This window comes from Leuciscus leuciscus, assembly GCF_965113295.1.
Source record: "Leuciscus leuciscus genome assembly, chromosome: 7".
Taxonomy (NCBI): Eukaryota; Metazoa; Chordata; class Actinopteri; order Cypriniformes; family Leuciscidae; genus Leuciscus; species Leuciscus leuciscus.
In genome coordinates this window covers 15,567,564-15,588,957 of record NC_138731.1, presented here as the reverse complement: position 1 = coordinate 15,588,957, position 21,394 = coordinate 15,567,564, and the positions used below count along the sequence as shown (strand labels likewise).

The window sequence follows — 21,394 nt, the reverse complement described above, 5'->3', positions numbered from 1 at the left end:
TTGGGCTTTGTTGCACATCGCAGAGAGGAAATTGAATTGTCTTGTGCACACGTCTCAATCGATCTTACGGGACCATTAAAACATTTCGCTCAATCAATGGAAATCTTTGAAGACATTTTTTCTTTTAAGACATGGCTTTGAATGAAGTGAATATTCTTGAGAATATTGTGTTAATAATATTCCATTAGAAGACATGGGAGAATTAAACGGATAGTTCACACATTCATTTGCATGTTGTTCTGAAGCTCTATGATGTTCTTTCTTCCATGGAACACAAAAGGTGAATATTTGAAGAAAATCCTGGCTGATCTATGACAATTAATGGTAGGGGCTGCATAAATGTTCATGTTTTTAATGATCATAAATTTTTTATATTTGTGTGCTATATTCCTATATATATACTGTACCACCTAGGCTCAATGGAAAAACGTGCCAGTGGCGACATTTCTGCAAAAAGATATTACATTGACTCTTGCATGTTTCGCAACACTTTTAAAGTGTCCATGGAGTGGCGCTAACAGCGTGTTCAGGTTTATCCATTGGAGATTAATGTAAATCTGCCAATTTTTTATTAAGTCGGTTGTATTGTTGCAGCAGTTCGGAAATGGAAATGTCCAGTGAGTTAGAAGATTAATGCTCTATCATGTTTGAAAATAACTTACCATCTAAACTAAACCCTACACTCAACCTAACCGATAGTGTTAACAAAAGCAAACATGACATAAAAACACACTTTCTGAAGCAACCATGACATTTTAGATAGCTTCTACAAGTCTTTGAGTTCTTTTATCATGACTCGTCCCTGAGCGCTTCTCATCGCAAGTGCAGAGCTGTACCAGGTGAGATACTGAGTAAGTTTACTATGTAAAGTAAAAGCCATACTCATGGAGCTGGTTATGTGATACAAACATTGAAATGTATTACTATGAAAAAGAATAAAAGTTGTTTTACTGCCACTAGTGTTCATTTTAGCTGGAAACTGAAGTGAATTGTATATATAGGTACATTTTCTGAGTTTTGCAATAATGTAGGTATAGGCACATTTTTCCAATGAGTCTATACTCCGCAGTGAATTGGCAATATATCAGGGGTGTCCAATTCTGCTCCTGGAAGGTCACTGTCCTGCAGAGTTCAGCTCTAAACCCAATTAAACACACCTGAACCAGCTATAATCAAGCGCTACGTCCCAAATTGAATACTCCCTTACTATATGGTATGCGAAAAACAGTAACGTCAACAGAGTAGTATGTCTGAATTCATGGTATTCCAAAAACAGTAGGCCGAAAAAGTACCCGGATGACCTACTATTTCCGCTGAGATTTGGAAGTGCGCATTCGATGGACACTTCACTATCCCATGAGGCCATGAGAGGATTTATGAATGGCAGTTAAGGGATGCAACTGACTAGCTGACATGACAGTAACAACATGGCGAATTTAGTACGTCTGAAATGTCATTCATACTAAATTGACTAGTTCAAACCTTAGTAAATCACTGTGGATTATTAATTTAAATACTCTCCTCCCATAAATTTTTAGTCTGAAAGGGAAACTCCTACAAATGCATGCAATAAGGTCAGCAGCAAAAATAACTGTGTCCATGCATTTTCAGGGTTAATTTTTCACTATGTGTCTTTAGTAAATCCTGACAGTAGTTTTTTAACACCAAAAGAAGGTTTGCACTGACGAAAGCTGTTAGTAAATCTGGCCCTTGGTGTACAGCGCTTGAATCATATGGATCTAATACGTATGGACTTTTATAATACATTTATAGTGTTTTTTTGTCATTTTGAAGCTTGACAGTTCCAGTCCAAGTTCATTACATGGAAAACAATCAGGATATTCTTCATAAATAAATTGTTTGTGTTTCACAGCTGAGCGAACCTCATAGAGGTTCAGAACAACATGAGTGTGAATAGTTAACAGACTTATTTGTGATGTGAACTATTCCTTTAACAATAGGATCAGCTAGGATGACAGACTCACCTGCTTGGTTGGTAGTGATGGTGACCGCAGCATAATGGCGGATCGTGGGGGCCTGGGAGGACACTGCGTTTTGGGCCTCAATCTCAAAGGTGTAATTGGTGTGTGCCAGAAGGTCTGCCACGGTTACTGTCGTGTTAGTGAGGCCGGAGGCACGGGGCAGGAAGCGCACAGCCCCTCTGCAGGGTTCACACTGTCTGGGACCCGGCCAACATCGCTTACAGACTACGTTAAATATCACATCCTTCCTGCCTCCGCTGTCAGCCGGCCAGATCCAGTCCAGAATCACTGACGTCTCATTAATGGCAGAGATCACATTGCGTGGAGCAGATGGAGGTCCTGTGAAAAGAACATATATGATATAATATTTACTCTTTTTTTTTTTTTTTTTTTTTTTTGCTATAAAAAAAATATAGTACAACACAATTCAAATCTATTTGTGCTCTACCGAATTGCATATCCAACACTGACACAATGAACCAATAAAGTCACTATGAAATCAAAACGGACAATTCTTCATTTTTATGGAATAGTGTGGTGTTTATTATAAATGATTTGTCCATGCAAACAGTCATTTTTTAATGCATATGCCCATGTAATCTTTCATCAAAATAAATTCCCCTCGCTCTTGCAGCGCCATCTCTTTTCTTCTCTGACAAGGGCGGGGCAACCTGTCACTCAACTAACATAAACAAACAATGAATGATTGTATTTTTATTAACTAACGTTAACAAAGATGAACAAATACAGTAACACGTGTATTGCTCGTGGTTAGTTCATGTTTGTTAATACATTAACTAATTTTAACTAATGAACCTTATTGTAAAGTGTTACCGCAATAGTAAATGACGATGATCCACAACAATCCAATCAATTTCCGATGGACAAAATAAAGTCCCGCCCTATATTTTTTCCTGTTCGAGCAGCCGCTTTACTTGGATATACTGTACGTCACAATAGGGAAGCAAAAACAATCGCAGCTTCATGACGACTTTAAATGGAGAGGAAATGGAGACACCAATTTTACAATCAAAATTGTACTGGTCTTAATATGAACTCAAAAATGTTTCATTGAATTCTTTCAAGATTTACATTTATTGAATTATTATTATTTATTTTTTTATGTACAAAATAGCCTAAGTTTCTTTTTTGCTAAGGGATGACAGGAGAAAGATCTGGGACAAAGTTTATACTTAAATGAAACACAACTGAGAACTCCATTAAATCTCATGAGCTATGAAAGAGCAATAAAACGGCCCTCTGGGGAAGTACGTTTACTTTAAAAAGTGTGGGTTTAATCGTTAAAGTCATCAGTTATGGATGGATACGGAATTTAGGCAGGCATGTCTTTCCCCTTGTTAAAATGTTGGCAACGCCTCTAGAATTACTCCGGAGTTCAGAAGTGTCCTCGATGGATTGTTATATTAACTTTAAAGATTGTCTCGATAAAAAAATTGGGTATGAAGTGCAGCCAGCGGGCTCTATACTGATTGAAATAGCAGGCCTAGGCATTAAGCTATTATTTTAATAAGTGACGACTTCTACGTATATGTGTATGAGAGTGAAATCTCAGATACAAGTGAGGAGATGGACACCAGTTCAAAGACAGATTGTAATAAATAATCATTTTAGAATGTTTCAAGAATTTAATATCTGACCTCTGGGTATAATTACATACAATTCCTCCTAGATCTGCCTTAAAGATGGTGGTGAGTGAAGAAATGAAGAGCGTAATGTTTGTGTTTGATTGGTTTGATCTGACATGAATTCACACACTGAAGCTCTGGAGCTCAGAGAAGGTTTCCTGCCTCTTGAACCTGAGAATCATTTTGACAGACATTTTATCTGAGAAGGAAAGTGGGGGAGAGGTAGGATTTGATACTACATTAAGAAACAGAACATTACACAAAGGAATCTCTCCCACAAATTCACTGCCGGAACATTCCAGAACACTCCCTGTTGCTTTCGCTTGATTCTGACATGACAATAAATCAGACATTTAGCTTCAAGGTCAAATACAGGATTCACCACACTGGCCTTTTTAAAAGCACTTTTAGAAAGAAGAGCAAAAAATCCTTAAGGAATAATTCACTCAAAATGTAATTTTATAAATTATAATCATATTTTCCAGCTCTTGCGGAGGGAAAGACTTGAACTGAATGTCTTAACTATCAGTCTGGTCTTTTTTTCTTTTTCTCTAAAAGACATAACACATAAGTCTTAAATACCAGTGGTTCTCAACCTTTTTGATTTGAAAGCCCCTTATTGTCCGACACAATATTTAAAGGCCCCCATATAAGCTAAGCTATTTCTTTCACTATTTCTGATGTGTTTATATGACAAATAATGCTGATTAAATCCTTTGTTGAAAACTACTTTCGTTTGTTGAAAAATAGACTTTCTTCTTTTTTTTCATGTAAAAGATTACCGTGATTTTAACAGTAAAATGCTACGGTGAAAAACTGTTAATTGGTCAACAGAAAGTTTCCGTTCTATATACGGTGAATAACTGTGATAGATCTAACCGTACATTTTACAGTAAAATACCATTATATAGGTATATAGTTTTTGGACGTGAAAAAAAAGAAAGAAGAAAGTCTTCTTGAACAAATCATTGTATAATTTACAGTGAAAACCCGTACATTGACATTTCCACAATTCCCTGCGTGACACTAGCCTGGGTTTCCCCATGCTGCCTTGAGTGCAGCGCGATTTTATTCACGCTGCTAGGCAGCCTGGACACCATGGACCAGATTTTCCCCTCAAAAAGGGATCCAATCACAGAACGGGGAGGGAGCAGCAAGACGATGACGACGTTTATGCGACACACCGAAGCAGTTTGTTTATATCTATGGATCCAACATGGCATCAGACGCGAAGTTACCTTTCGATGCAGCCTTAGATAGTGTTCTAAGTAGTTTAGAACGCAAGTTTATTTCGTCTTCTTCCTCGTCGAATTTCTGCCGCTCTACATACGTCATCTGGTATGATTGAAACGATTGGCTATGAGCTACGTACAGGCGCATTTGATAGACATTCGTAGCGCCCAATAAACGGCTCTGGGCATTCGTAAACCACACCTCAAATACGAGAAAATGAACATATGGTTCCCAGACCACGTCTCAATGAGACGTGGTCTGACGTTAGCCAGGCTAGCGTGACACTTAATTTCTGTTGAAATAACTATGTTTATTCATAGTTTTTCTTAGTTTTTTTTTTTCTAATCAGTTATGTACATTAGGATTTTATATTACATTTAATGTTGTTTAAATTAATGTTTATTGCATTTTTTTAATTTCATGTATGTTACCATGATGGTGTTTAGTGTTTGTGTGAATCACACTGTGCAGCTTATATATATGCATATATATATATATATATATATATATATATATATGTGTATATACATTAGTATTAACTTTCTCAGGTTGTGGAAAAGCTACTTGAGAAGAGCTTTGATTCATCATGTGACTCTGCTCACCACTGTGATTGGTGGTTGTCAGTGTATTACAATGGTACAAAACAGATATTAGTACTTCAGTATGTCAGTAAATTAACATTATATCAGATAATGAATTTATTAATTTTCTACTGTAAATTTAAGTTAAGTCTGTGAAACCTAAGATGTTGCTACCATATTTTTTACAGTACATTTCTGGCAGCTACAGCTGCTGTTTTTTTTACCGTAAATTTAACTGATTTTTTTAATGCGGTGAGCTTTAATTTGAAAGAGAACAGCAACGTTTTTATTAACTAAAATTATAAAAAATAATTTCCGGCAATAGCAATATAGCTTAAATAAAATTAAATCTAAATAATGGGTGAGTAAATGATGACAGAATTTTCATATTTAGCTGAGCAATCCCTCTTCCTATTTTAAAGTATAGTGGACTTTCTATTCTACAACTCATCCCTGATCTTTCCTTTCTATAAAAAAAATTGTATCATAAAAAAGGAGGTTTTCTGTGCCAGTACAGATTAAAAAAAATTGCCTTACATAAAACAAAGTCTCTTTTTATAGGACGGAGGAAAAAGTAGTTATATGTCACTAGGTAACATCTTTGCCAGAGCAAGGCGTCCTTTGATCCTGACATTTAATAGAAATCACAGTGAGCAGGTAATGTTAACAGACTGGCTCTCCTGTTAGCGGTGCCAGGGTAAGCCATCCATAACACAGACAGTTCAGTCTGACAGAAGTGTGACTACAGCCTTCATATTAAAGTGGACCTCAACAATCACCACCATAACATGACAGACCCATGACATTCTCTGTGATGTTTGCATCAGTTTTGATAAGTGGTACAATTATATAACATGTCCGGTGTTGACATTTTCCTCACGTCAAGGATTTACGCTGCAGAATATCGCCTTTATGAGGTCATAAAAAAGGAGACTGACAGAAATAAACAAGTCCATTTATACGTACTAAAAACAGGCATAAATATGTATGCCTTTGAAACGTTCAACAGTGATTAAATGCCGACCTTCACTGACACGGCGTAGAATGCAACATAAACTGCAAATTTTACAAACCAATAATTCAAGGAACAACTAGCTGTGCATATAATGCAGCCATGACTTGAATAATTCACGCAAAACAGTGAGAAAAAAACATCTCTGAAGAACTCAAAATGACCTTCCGCAATTATTGCAGATAATATTGTGCGTCGTCTTCTTTTAATTGCAGTTCCGCTCTCAGAGCTGCACTTAAAGCGTATCTGTTCCACTGCCTGCATCCGAGCAGATTCTATCAAGATAAATGTATAAACTCGAGGGCTATGACAATATGAAGTGGAGGAATTAAAGTCGTACACTCTTTTCAAGCGTTTTCCCCCCTCACTGTACCCATCAAAGTCTTAAACTAACATTGGCAATGAGTGCTTAGTGGAAATGAAGACTCAGTATTGCTTCTGACAGCCTAAATAAAATGCGACTCACATGAGCGTGGCATGATCCGACGTGCTGACTACTTCGGATGTCACGTAAGATACACCCGATTAAACTTGGCCGCAGAATTCAATAAGGCTCTTGGTGGTTTTATGTGATATGAATCAGCACTGATAGCAATGCAATGATTTATGGATAATGTGTTTTGGAATGCTTGGCAGTCGCTGTATGCATCTGTCTACCATCTGCGTGCTACTCCATAAAAGAGAATGGGTTAGCTTGCTCCAGTGAGCAAACCCAAGGAGACTCGTCGGTTGAAATGGTTAAAAATAAGCAAACACGGACTATTCTCGGTGGGATAGCTTGAAGGCCGCAGAGGGGGTATCGGAAGCTTTGTCAGAATGAGCAAACACAAATTCATCAATCCTTGAACAAACACTATCCTTCAAAAAGCTCTGGCGCTTCTGAGGGCTCTGTGGCGAACAGGAACATAAATAGTTATCTGTACAATAACGTAACTTGTAAATGCTTGTGGATGTATTTGCCGTTTTATATCTAAAGGGATTGTCTGCCAAAACATGAAAATTCCGTCATTTTCTCTCTTCTGCTGAACAGAATCAAGATAGTTTGAAGAATGTTGGTACAGAAGGTACCTAAACCGTTTCGGTTCCCATAAAAAAAAAAAAATCATTGAGAACTGAAAGTTTATCAACATTCTTCTTTTCAAATGACAGAAGATATTTTGAAGAATGTTGATAACCAAACAGTTTTGGTTCACATAATGTGCCCTATTTTAACGATCTAAGCACATGGTCTGAAGCGCAGGGCACAAGTGCACTTAGGGCGTGTGTAAATCCACTTTTGCTAGTTTAATGACGGGGAAAATGGTCGGTGCACCCGGCGCATTGTCTAAAAGGGTTGTCCCTATTCTCTTAATGAGTAATGGGTGTGTTTTGGGTGTAAACCAATCAGAGTCTCATCTCCCATTCCCTTTAAAAGCCATTTGTGCTCGCCCCATGGCGGATTACTATTTACATGGTGGAATTTGCAAGTGGAAAGACTGAATGCTAGCGAGGAAACGGATCTGCTCGTGCTTGAGGTTAAAGCGCGTAAGCAAGCCATCTACGGGACAAAGTGTATGCGCGTTGTGGACCCGCCTATAGGTGCACACTACTAACGCACTTTAAATAACAAAAAAAATATTGCACCATTGACTTTAGACCAGGTTTTTGTTGGTCAATAGCGAAGTCTATTTCAATTGCCTCAAAATAGCAACGCGCCAACAATGTGCCTGAACACACCTTGTTTTCAGACCAGCACGCTCATGTGTGCACAAATGGGCACAAATGCATTTGCTATTTAAACAACGTGGCGCAGGACGTGAAAATGATAACTGCATTTCAGGCTGAGACTAGCAAAGAGCACTAGCGGTCGCACCTGGCGCTACATTGCGGCAGGTGTATGGTAGGGCCCAATATCTTTTTTTTTTATGTTCCACAGAAGAAAGTACCACAGATTTGGACTGACATGAGACTGAGTGAATGATGACAGAAATTCCTTTTTTGGGGTGAACTATCTCTTTAAATGTGAAGTTAAACCTATGCAATGTGGAGCAAATGTACTTCAGTAGGTTAGCAACACGTACGGGAGCAGGCCATAGAGGCGGGATCCTCCTCTGCGCGGAAGTAGTTTTTCTCGCATCCGCAGTGGACGGAGCCCTCCTGGTGTGTGTAGCTGTGTGGAGGACACTTGGAGCACTTGACGTTCCCGGAGGAGGCCTTATAAAAGCCGGGCCGGCAGGCTGTGGAGACAACAACAGGAGGGAAGACAAATTAGGATGCTGGGAGACTCTAGCCAACAGGACCATTCATTACCCCATTACTTTGCTGCCACTTTTAATGGAGCGAATCATTTCACATGACCATATGCATCGGCGGACACAATGGAAAGACATTTAATCATCTGCGTGGACTTAAACAAACTAATAGCTGTACCAACAGCGCTGAGATGTGCGTACGGTCGGCCACACGCATATGCGAGCGAAAGTTATGACCTCATAGGAAAGAAATATTGTTTCTAGACGGCAACAAGATTAAATGAAGAGCAAATGGAGAGGCCTTCTTAGTTCTTACAAGTGTCTCCTCAAGAGATTTAGAAGAATATAGAGATTTCCCAAGATATCAACGTCTGAAGTCTCAATATGAACTCAAGCGTTTCTCGTCAAATTTCATGACAAATTTTGAAAGCTGCGCCATACATATTCACTGTATTGCTCCTTATTATATGACGATATTTGTTCAGATGTAGTTTATGAAATGCATTCAGAAATGCATAACATGGAATTTATGCAGAAAATGACTTGAATACACAATTATGATCAACTTTTTATTGTTGTTATTATTATTGTTTAGGTTTTCAAAGGAGATTCAGGGTGATATAATTGTCTTGATGTCATAATGAAGAATAAGCCGATAAATTTTTAGAAAAGGCCAAACAGAAACAGGAAATTATATCAAAAAGAGGCCCTCATGACTGTAAAATACAGTTTTTTTTTGTTTTGTTTTTTTAAATAAGTCTCTTATGCTTACGAAAGCTGCATTTATTTGATAAAAATTACGGTAAAGACAGTAATATTGTGAAACATTATTATAATCGTTTTCTATGTTACAGCCATTACTCCAGTGTTCAGTGTCATATGATCCTTCAGAAATGATTATAATATTTCTTATTCATTCCCCATGAAGGCATTTTTATTTTTTATTTTATTTTTTATTTTAGGATTTTACATCTAAGGGTCATACTTAAAAGTATTGGCTTATAACTTTTTTTATTTTGATCATGTTTGGAGGTTCTTACGTTACACTGCTGAGAAAACCCCAGAACAAGTGATGCAATTCATTGATTTATTCATACTTGGCATGATGACTATTAGAAAGTATATATGACAGGTCATAAAATCAAGTTTGGCCTCGTTCACAATCATGCATTTGGGCCAAATATTGTGTTGATATCTCAAAGCAATCAAAAGTTATTGCATTTGGAACAATGCTGGCATCCTTTTTATCAAAAGTCCAAAAAAACTCTCCAAACAAGTGTTTTATTGAACATAAAGACTGCTTACATGTGTAAATGTCACAATAAAACATCATCATATTTATAATGACATAGAATAAGTAACAAGTAATAAGATCCTGGTTGATGAATGATGATTTTCCAGCGCTCTTTCTATGGTGCACGGTAAATCAAGATCTGTCAATCTGAGAGATCGATCCAATCCAAGCGTGCTGTAAAATAGTGTCCGATTAGTCTCTGCCTTTCTTGAACATGGAATACATTTTTCAAAACAACTTGACTATAAAGAGTAGTCCTATTCGTGGAGGAACATTTGTACGTTTAAAGTTCAAGGTTTATCTTTGACTGAAATATAATTGGAAAACCTTTTTTCCTCAGGAAGGAGAACATTTGAAAGGCTAAAGTCAAAGATATGTGATAAAGTATGTTTAAAAATACTTTTAAAGTCTCCTTTTATGTCACATTCAGTGGCTGTTTCATGAATTATGCAAATACACCTCTTATAATAAAAAAAAAATATCTCTGCTATTAAAGTGTATCTCATCAGCTCATCCATCCCTATTCATGAGAATCCCATTCCATTACCTATAATGAAGAGGGAAAATCATGATGAGCTGGCTAATTACTAGAGCTCACACACATCTGTATTCCACTCCCCTGTTGTTGCTGATACTGATACAGTTACTGAACCAAAGCTTCAAGTCAGCACCGTCTACCTAGAATCAATTGAATTCTACTTCAGGGCAAGAAAAACAAAGGGGTTTTATTATTATAGAAGCAGCAAGGCCAGGTTCTTCCCTGGGAATACAGCAGAAGATCATCACACCATTTAATAAAGGCGTTCTTGGGTGGGATGCATGCATCCACTTCCAACATATAAGTGATGTTTATTATGTTTATTATCTCACAGTCAACATTCCCACGCATCTACATGCCTGTAGATTCTCATGAGAGGTTTTCTTATGCACAGTGTGAGCAGAAGACGGCATGGAGAGTTACCTGTGATGCATGAGAATGCAGGTTTACATTAACCTGTTTCTCCTCTGAGGCCCTCCATTAGGCACAAAACTAGCACAAAACTGAGGCCCTCGCACAAAATAAGTCTGGTGAAGAAAAAAAATCAGGTGCTCTTAATAGCATTTGTTACAGGAAATCTAATCCGACATTCATTTACTTCTGCAAATCAGAAAACACATAGTCCCAAACGTGATAAAAACACACCCATGTGGTCAGAAGAGATTTGAAGACCACAGAGGAACATTTTATAGACAATGAATTACCCTTCTTTCTTTTTTTAAACACAATTGAATTAATTTCATTCAAAGTCATTATCACACAATTGGATTAGGTCAAATTAATGTAGATTTAAATTTAAATGATCTTAACTAAATCTTCTCATGCCATTCCAACTTAATTTAATTAATTTACTAAGGTACATTTTATCTGTTTCATTTTGTTGGTGCTACTTCATTTTGTATAGTTGTATTAATTAACTAAGGTTTAATAAATGCTCGTATGTTGGTTTAATTTCAACTACTTTAAGAACTAGTATAACTTTAATGGAATTATGACATAATTTTAATAATTATATGTGTATACATGGTATAGTTAACTTGTTTCATAGTATTTTAAATTTATCCCAATTTTATTTCAATTAGAGTAAATTGATTTATTTTCTTTACACCTATTGTGCTAATACTTTGTGTGAGTTTACCTCAGGAGACTGAAAAAATCCTTGTGAGAAGGGTTCTCATTCTCAACTAAAACTAAAGCTAAAACTATTACAAAGTGTTATATAATATAATAGTATAATAATAATACCAAAATAACTCTCGTGAGAATTACAATAGACCTAAATGAGAGAAGTGTTGACATACAGTAAGAAAATGTACCTTATGGATAGTATGTCTCACATAATTTGGTCCTGGAGGACACAGATGAGAGTTCATGTTCAGAATTTTGATTGCAGACTTTGAGACATTGTTCAGATCTCATCTGTTAGATTACGTTTTTATTTATTTTTTAGGAAAATATGTAATAAGGAAAACATTTCCATTTGTTCTCGAGGTGAAACACTTAGATCTCAATTGTGATTTTCTTTTCTATGTGGTTGGTCAGACAAGAAAAAAAAAGAAGAAAAAAAAACGTATTTTCTTCCAATCAGCCTTGATTTTGCGACGCCCTTGACAAGCAATGAGCGTTACTTATAAATAGAAGTAAATTACACAGGCCAAAAATAAACAAAGGAGATGCAAGACAAAGAGTCTCTTGGGTCAGCGAAGCAGGTGATGATGGAGAGAAAGGTGCCCCACTTTCCATCACGAGAGCTCTTATACCTGACAGCTCTTTAATAGAAGCCAGGGAAGCCAATGGCTCTCGACGACACCATCCTCTCATCTCTCCGAACTCTCATACTGCAGTGAAAGGCTATGAATGACATTACCCAAAAGCTGTGCCTGCACTTCCTCCATGTAATCCAAACGCCTCAGATGTACAGGGGAGCGCTGAGTGTGGGATGATATATACGTTTGTGTGTCTAACACGACGTGCTGAGGTGGAAGCGCTTTGTGTGTGTGAGCTCGGGGGCTGTTATTGATTACACGTGTGGTGCGAGGAGACGTTGGGGCTCACTCCCGGGCTAACAGGCTCGAGAAGGGAGTGAGATCGCTACAGAGGTGATTTCTCATCCAGGCCTCCCAGCACACGCTCCCATTCGCACTTGCTCTTAACAAGAACACACACATGCTCTCCCAAGAGCGACTCTTAATAAGGATATGAGAGATGATCTTATTACTTTGTCGATCTTTTCTTCACTATCATGATGATGTTTGATGGTGGGGCGGTCGAGTCAAATCCAAGAACTGTGAAAGAAACCTTAGCATGGGATAGAGAAATCAATAGCTTTAGCATTAAATGAAGAGCAAAATGGACAACATTTTCTGAAGAATGTTTACACTGTCAGGCAGTGGGCGGGCAGTTTAAAGGGATTTAAACCCCAAAATCTAAATTCTTTCATCATTTACTCACGCTCAAGTTGTTCCAAAGAGTTTCTTTCTTCTGCTGAACACACAAGAAGACATTTTTAAGAATATGGGTAACCAAACAGTTGACAGCACCCCTTGACTTCCATAGTATGGGAAGAAAATGACTTTGGAAGTCAATGGGGCCCATTAACTCTTTGGCAACTGATATTCTTCAAAATATCATATTTTGTGTTCAGCAGAAAAAAGAAATTCATACAGGTTTGGAACAATTTGGGAGTGAGTAAATTATGACAGACTTTTCATTTTTGGGAGAACTATCCGTTTAACCGTTCCATTCCGTGCCAATCTGGCCCAGCCGTTACGGATATGGTTTCATTTTCCACTGCGGGGCTGATAACAGAGCTCTTTTGAATGCATTACAAATGCGTCAATCCTGCAGTCGTTGCAAGAGTTTACAGCGAGCTTGACCAGCTACAGAAGCTTACTCAAATATATAATGATATGAATGTAAAAAAAAAAAAAAATATATATATATATATATATATATATATATATATATATATATATATATATATATATATATATATATATATATATATATATATATATAGTGGTTCAAATGTTGACATATCTTACTAAGATGCTAATTTTTACTCTTTATAATGTACATAAATAGACCAAGGTGAACATATTTAGACAGGTTGTTTTCAGACAGTTGATTATAGTTTTCAAAAAAAGTCCAGTACAAACGATACTGCCAACGGCAGCTGTCAGAGGTACTAGGCGACAAGATTAATCCTCTGTAGGCAAAACCGTCCCATTAACAATGCTCGGTGCAAACTTCGTGGCCTTCGAAGGAAGCAGCCTCTGAATTGGGACACAGCTAGAGAAAAATTCAGCCAGGCAACTGACAAGTGACCAATCCTGAGTGACATCACTACATGCATTCACCAGCGGTTCAGTGAACCAACAGTGCTGAGAATTCCAGGCCGAAAATGGTTTGTAATCGTGCCCAACCAAGCTCAAGTGGAAATGTAACTGGAACTAACTTCCAGAAAATAAGACTTAATAATTTAAATTAGCTTCTTAAGTAAACTTGATTTAAGAATGAAAATCTTTGTGTTAAGTAAGATTATTATTTTATTTTATTTTTCACTGCCAATGTGTGTCTATTTTAAAATGTCTTTAATTATTTTTATTCAATGTTGAAACATCAGAGACTAAGGTGATGCTTAAGTGAAACAAAATTGATATCTCCATTTAATGACTTGAACAATGAAAGAACCTCAGAGAAATACAATTTTCCTATGGGAAGGGCTAGTTATGTGATAAAATAAAATTAAAAAATAAAATGTTCCTCTGAGCTGAAAAGACCATGTCATGGGTAACTGGTGATATGATATAAGGACAGACCTCCTAGTGACTAAACAGGATCCTATCAATCAATAGAAGCATAATGTGATGACATGACGGTAAGTGCTGGCTAGATTCACTTACGGTAGTGTCTTTATACAGTAGCTGGCAGTGAGGGAGAGGATACACGGAACAAATGCATTCATTCAGCACCCCCTGTTCAAACTAATTGCCTGTGAAACTGTATCTGACTCGCTGGCTCTCAAAAGAAAAGCCCACAGTAGATGTCCTTCCTCTGGGGAGACGAGAACAGAGTCCTCAAAGGTCAAAATTCCATTCCCGTTATCACTTACAACATTTCTGATGTAAAAGTCTAAAATTAACACTATAAAAAGGGGGGAATCTTTTAAATTTAGTTAGCAACATGTAACAAAATACCTTTCTTACAGATTAAATAAAAATAATCAGAGTTGGGGGTAATGCATTACAAGTAATGCAAGTTACTTTAGTTAAATATCTTTTAGGGAGTGACACAATATTGTAATGCATACATTTTAAAAGTAACGTTCCCTGGTAGTAATAATAATAATAATAGTTAAAATCAGAATTTTCAACATTTTCAAAAATATTTTTCAGGTAAAAATAATAATCAAGTTATTCTATACGCCATTCGACAACCTACTGACCTTTACAAACAATTGTCTTCAGATTTCCTCTTTGTGATATAACTTCCTGCTTTTGGTGTCACATGACAACAACATAGCTTCCTGGTTTTTCAATATGACAGATGAAAGTTTTTCAAATATTCAAAGTATAAAAAAAAAAACTGCATAACTGCTGAAATAATTATAACATAATTATAATATATATACTATATTTATATAGTAATATAGTTATATAATAATACTATATTTTTTAAAAACTTTCATCTGTCATATATATATATATGTAATACTAATAATAATTTATTAAAATGTCAGTGTTTTTTCCCTCAAGTGACACGATCACAAGCCTTATTATATCACTGTAACAAATTAATTTACAGTGCATTAGATTTAAATGTAAAAACTTACATCAAATAGATTTATTTTTGTAATCAATTATGAATACATTTTCAAGTAGTGCATCCTTAACTTTGAATATTTATGCAACAGCACAAATATAATCATGTTTAATTAAAGTGCAATCCAGTTGTCTCATCACAGATCTGAAGATGCTTTTGTCCCTTTCTAATTGGAAAGCAGAGCTTCGTTCATTTCCAGAAGAGTTTCATGGATAAAGTTTAAAATGAAGGTTATTAGTAGATGCTGAGTTAAGAACCACTAAGCGAGCATCATGGGAAAAGCCCCAAACCCAATTAAAGTGCATGCATGGGTTTCACTTCCACTACTAATTCAATCACTGCCAACACTGACACCTCTAGAGCTCTCCATTCAAATGACCTTTGACCTTGATCAATGCGTGCCTGGCACTCCTGCACAGCCAGAGGTCTAACAGTGCCTCTCTAAGCATATTCACATCGCATGACAAATCCAGTTTGCGGTCCGAAAGTTTCAAGCCACAACGGACTAAATAAAGTTTCAAAGTTTATACGTCTTCTAAACGTGCTAACAAGTTACATGTGATCATGTGTTGAGGATAAACACACAGAGGAATACACAAACAAATTCCTCAGCACAAATGCACAATTAAACACACATTCATAAATCACAGATTCACATATGAGTCTGAATTGTGTTCGCATAAGCAAGCTCTCTTCACTCAGTGGTCCATTTGTAACCGCGGGCACTTAGGAGAGCTCAGCTGTAGCACTCAGAGAGGCCTGAAATGTGATCAGCGCTCCTCTGTTTGTCCTGGAACCTCTACAATGGCGCTCTCAGAGGAGAATGAGGCCACCTCTCCTTGAATCAATACTGCCTTGTAAACAACACCAATGACACCACCCCATTTTATGGGCCTTTTTATATTAAAAAATGACTCAAGAACACATATGAGGCCAAGGACATCAATGTCACATCATCATCTGCATGCTTTTTGTTCAGCTTTTGCATTCGACAACAGTCGTTCTAAACTGATTTAGTTTCATGACCCAGATTTTACATACAAACAGGCACATTTCAGGCCAAAATCATTTTATTTATTATTATTTTTTGCATAAAGAGAGCTAAACCTATTTTTTTGTAATATAAATAAAGCTGAAATAAAGTAAATAATACATATTAGAAAATTTGAAATCCTGCTTTGGCATCTAACTGAAATAAATAAGTTTAAGAAATATTTAATAAATGTAATATAAAAAATAAAATAAAAACATTTAATAATTTAATATTACATATTAATATTTTAATAATATTTTTCAAATGTTACTTATTACTAAATATGTACTTATTGAAATATATAAAAAAAAACAATATAAAAAAAACAGAAAAAGCACATAATAATATCACTAAATCTAAAACAAAATTCTAAACATATAAAAACAAAAGCTAATTCAAAACATTGATAATAAATACTGTACTGGTATATAAAAACTTCACGACATTCATTGACAGGGAACAGATTAGGCTGACTGTTAAAATCTGAGCATTATATATTGCAGAACCAACATATGGAACTCCAACTTTTTCATAATTTTCCTGTTTACTAAAAAAACAAACAAACAAAACAAAACAAAAATCAAAAATCTCTGTTTTGGGAACGTTCTGAGAACCCAACCCTAACATTCCCAGAACATTCTGGGAACCAACTATTGGAAAAACTCTACAGTTCACAAAGTGGATAAATGTGTTGTGGAGAGGGAGCCAGGCTCTCCATCAGCTCTCTCAGAGTGAAAGGAAAGGTCAGTGAAGGTTTTGCTCCACTTCGATGGTGCCAGCGGTAAACAGAGCGAGTAGTTGAGAGTGTTGACTAAACAAATGATTTCCTGGTTCCATAGACTCGCTCCCACCCCTTCCATTCCACAAGGTCAGAGGGACTCTCGCCCCCCTCCTACTCTCCTCTTCGCGTCTCCTCTCACTCTCCCACCCCAGCTCCGGGTAAAATTAGATTTGATCAGGCATCCGGTGGGACAGCTATTCTTCTGCCTTAGGAATGGCAGAGGCGCAGCCCCCGCTGGAGCTCATCGCACTGAAGATGGATATTAGCATTGTAATGCGTGCCGCGCTTCTGGGACTGTTTACAGTTCCAAACATGTGTTTCCGCCCTGCTTTTGCAGCACGGCTATAATGCCTCCAGTGTGCCCGCACCTTCCCGATCCGCTCATCAGCGGGGCTTTCTCATTCAAATCAGCTTGAGATCAGACCGCTTAATTAGCTCGCACATTTCCCAAAGTGAAGCTCCAATGTGAGGAGCCTCTTTAAGAGCCTTTTGAAATGAATGAGCCTCCACTCCAGAAACATTACCTTGTAGTTACCAGCACAAACACCAACAGAGGCCTGAGAAAGCTGATATGAATTAGTGTCGTAGAATGCGCCAGCTCGGCAGCTCCCACTTGCATCCGCTGGCAAGCTAACAGAGTTAATTCGTAATTTGTTTTCGGGCTTTCGTTTTGATTAGGCTGCATAGATTAGGTCAGCCGGAACCGGGAACACTTCCTATAACACCCAATGTACTCATTACATCATAAGAAGAATGGCATCTATGCTAATGTTAGTCTTTCTGTTTATTTCGAGGTTTACTGAAGTCAGCCAGATCCGGGCCGTATCCAAATCAGATGGAGGACCTGCGCCTGGACCTATCCACAACTCATCCCTGAATCCACAATGCATCCCTGAAGTGCCTGCCTCATCAGCCCTGTGAAGGCCTCATGGACACGACAGCCATCGGCACTGATCTTCAACAAACTCGTCTCCATACCGGCATGATAACTCCGACTTCCAACCAGATGGAACTGGATAAATATTCTGAATGTTCCGATCCAATCTGACTTCTGACATGTAATGCTGCCTGGATCATAATCATACACTGTTCGCTCATTGGCCAGAGGAGAACTGGCCCCTCGAGACTTGCATCAAGGGTAACAATAAACATTTTGCTCTGACATTACTGTATCTTAGTGATGCTCGCAAGTTCCTTGGTGTTTGGATCCAAACACCATTGACGCACCGTGATATGTTACAAATGTACTCGGCGAGGCTAATGAATAGCTTTGCAGGCGCTCCGCTAGGAATGAGAAACAGCGACGCCATTTTAATACAATTATCACACAGCAAATGACCACATTGGGTAATGCATTTGCCTTTAAAGATCCTTATAAATGAATTACAGACCTCTGTGGTTGATTCATCTTTGTAAATTTGTCAAAGAGAATCATAATATTGTGCTTGCGCTAAAAGCGCTCTAATTATGATTCAGTAATGACTCAGAGCAGAGCAGGTCACTCATTGTGAGAGCCCTGTACAATCTAACAGGCATACTTCATAATTAGAGAGCCAGCAAACGAAGGATTTTGAAGCATCTCGTCTGTGAAGTGGGATAGAGATGCAGCTTCATCTCATTAAAAAAAGCATTTCATTCCTGTTCAATGGCATAATCCTGTCGCTACGGACGACAACATTGTGTCTCACTGCTCTATTAAAGGAGAAATAGCTGCATACTTTCCTGGAGTGTCTCACTCTCTCCTTCTTGTGACATCTTTGTTAGGCAACAATTCCTATTTACACACTGTCACGGCAGCCCTGCCGCAGGATGGACACACAAGCGCACGCAAACACACATGCTCATCTGCATTAATGTACCATCTCATGCGAGCCCTTTAGGCTCGATCCCTCGTCTTGCCTTTCATTGTGAGGCTGAAAGCACCTCTGAAAAAAGGAATCCAAATCCAACTAATAAGAATATATGCCGAGTGAGAAAAGTAAAACTCAGAAGTGAAAGAAAACTCTGGCACTACTACTTGTACAAAATGTGTATGCGTTTACTAATTTGGTAACACTTTACAGTAAGGTCTAATTTGTTAGCATTCGGTGATGCATTAACTAATGTTAATAATGAGCAATATATTTTATAGCACTTAAAATAATAATAATAATAAAAATAAATTATATATATATATATATATATATATATATATATATACAGTATATATATTATTACTTTCAGTGCTGATTTTGATTCAGTGAGGACAGAGAAGTTTGTTGAGAGAATGCCCACAGTGCAAGTCTTAGGGTTGCAAAATTTAGTAAGAAAAAACTATATAAAAAAGAAAAAGAAAAACTTGATTATAATTTTTTACATAATTATCATACGTTTATTTGTGCCATTTCATAGATTTAATGACTTTACAATAGTTTGAAAAGAAAATTTGTATTTTCTGTTTTGAATAACAACAACAACAACAACAATATAATAATAGTAATTATTATTATTATTATTATTAGTGGCAACACTTTACAATAAGGATTGATTTGTTAACATTAATAATCAATAATCATACCGTAGTTAACATGAACTAACAATGAACAGTACTTTTACAGTATTTATTAATATTATATCTGTTAAATCTCAATGTATTTACTATTTAATTTTTAAGATCAAAAGTTGTATCAGTTAACATGAATGCAGTGTAAACTACCATGGACATGAAACTTACTTGTATTAACTAACTAATGTATTACCTTTAATTGACTAACATTAACAATGTTACTTAATACAAATATAATGTTCATGTTAGTCATTAAATCTACATGAAATAACAAAATTAAACATATGAGAATTTTTTAAAGGATAAACAAACCAAAACTTTTGAACGGCAGAATATATAATATATAGATAATATATAGATAATATATAGATAGATAATATACACAGTATATATATATATATATATATATATATATATATATATATATATATATATATATATATATATATATATATATATATATATAACCTATTAAATATCATTTAAGTGAAATTACTGAACTTAAATATACAAGCTTTATAAAAATGATCATTCTAGAAGAAAATTTCAGATGGCACTTAGAGGCTTTTGCATCTGAACTCTTCATATAGTTAAAGGCTTCTTTATGTGAGACTCTTTTGGTGCACTGCTCGGGCAGTATATGTTATAGAGATGCTATAGGACCACAGATTTATTGAACTCTTGGTGATGGACCTCCTTTGCAAGGACTGTAGTTTCCAAGGCTTAACTCTACATCAGTGTTCTTGTCACCAGTTAAGGTCAGTGTGTGCTGTGTGTTTGAAGGAAAGCTTAGCTCTATGTTCACAGCTGGACGCATGTGTACAGACTATAAACTAACGCAGGGAACAGCTGGGAGCCTCAATAGCAAATGTGGATAGCAACATGCATGAGAATGTTGGGGCCGTTAAACACTTACTGATATCTGCAAACATAAACAAATACACAGTGAACACAGTCATACAGAAACACGTTAGTAAAATAAGGACAGTTTCGGTGACGTGATCCTATCCTCTCGTAGAATCCTATATCCCTCTTCCTCAATGCCTGATCAAAAACATAGCATGTTTTCATGGTATCTTTTTCTAATCAAAGGTGCTTTACTATACTTAATCACTAATCTTAGCGCTATGCTAAGTTAGCAGACTAAGCTTTTAGCTTGCAAATGGGTGGTAAACTGAAAACACAAAGAATTAGATACGTTTAATTTAATCAATTTAAGCTTTGGTATGCAATTACATGCAACTTTGCAATTTCATGATCAAGACTAAATACATGGTCAATTTTTTGTTTATCATTTCTAATCAGGCACCAATTAGACTACCCATAAACAAGTTGTCTCAGCAATCGAATACCTTTGGGGCTCTAAAATCTGTACTGAATTGAAACGTCAATAAGTCAGACATTCACATAACAAATAAAAATCAATGGAAGATAAATATTTAATTGTGGTTATTATATTACAATTCTTGTGATAAGTAATAATTGAAATATTTATTTGGGTCTTTTATAGCCATTTCTGCATTTGCATATAACAACTCATGGTAATTATTTATTGCACATTGATGTCTTTTATTATATTGCTGTTTCTGCTGTTTTATTTTAAAAAGTAAGCCACAAGATATTACTGTGTTAATATATTACAAGAATTTTGCTCTAATATAGTACAAAAGCATGCGAAACGTATGCAATAATAT

The 21,394-nt window shown here is 36.4% G+C and overlaps 1 protein-coding gene across 3 annotated transcripts in view; it reads right to left on the bottom strand.

Annotated features, from left to right (window-relative positions):
* Positions 1 to 21,394, bottom strand: part of epha3 (eph receptor A3) — a 133,251-nt gene that overhangs the window by 63,254 nt on the left and 48,603 nt on the right. For all 3 annotated transcript variants that reach the window (XR_014207397.1, XM_082175293.1, XM_082175292.1), the window contains exons 4-5: positions 8,515 to 8,670; positions 1,986 to 2,321 (exon numbers count right to left, since the gene is read on the bottom strand). Coding sequence is in view for 2 of the 3 variants with exons in the window: in XM_082175293.1 (XP_082031419.1) it covers positions 1,986 to 2,321; positions 8,515 to 8,670 (492 nt within the window). In the remaining variant the exon portion in view is untranslated. The remainder of the gene's footprint in view (positions 1 to 1,985; positions 2,322 to 8,514; positions 8,671 to 21,394) is intronic.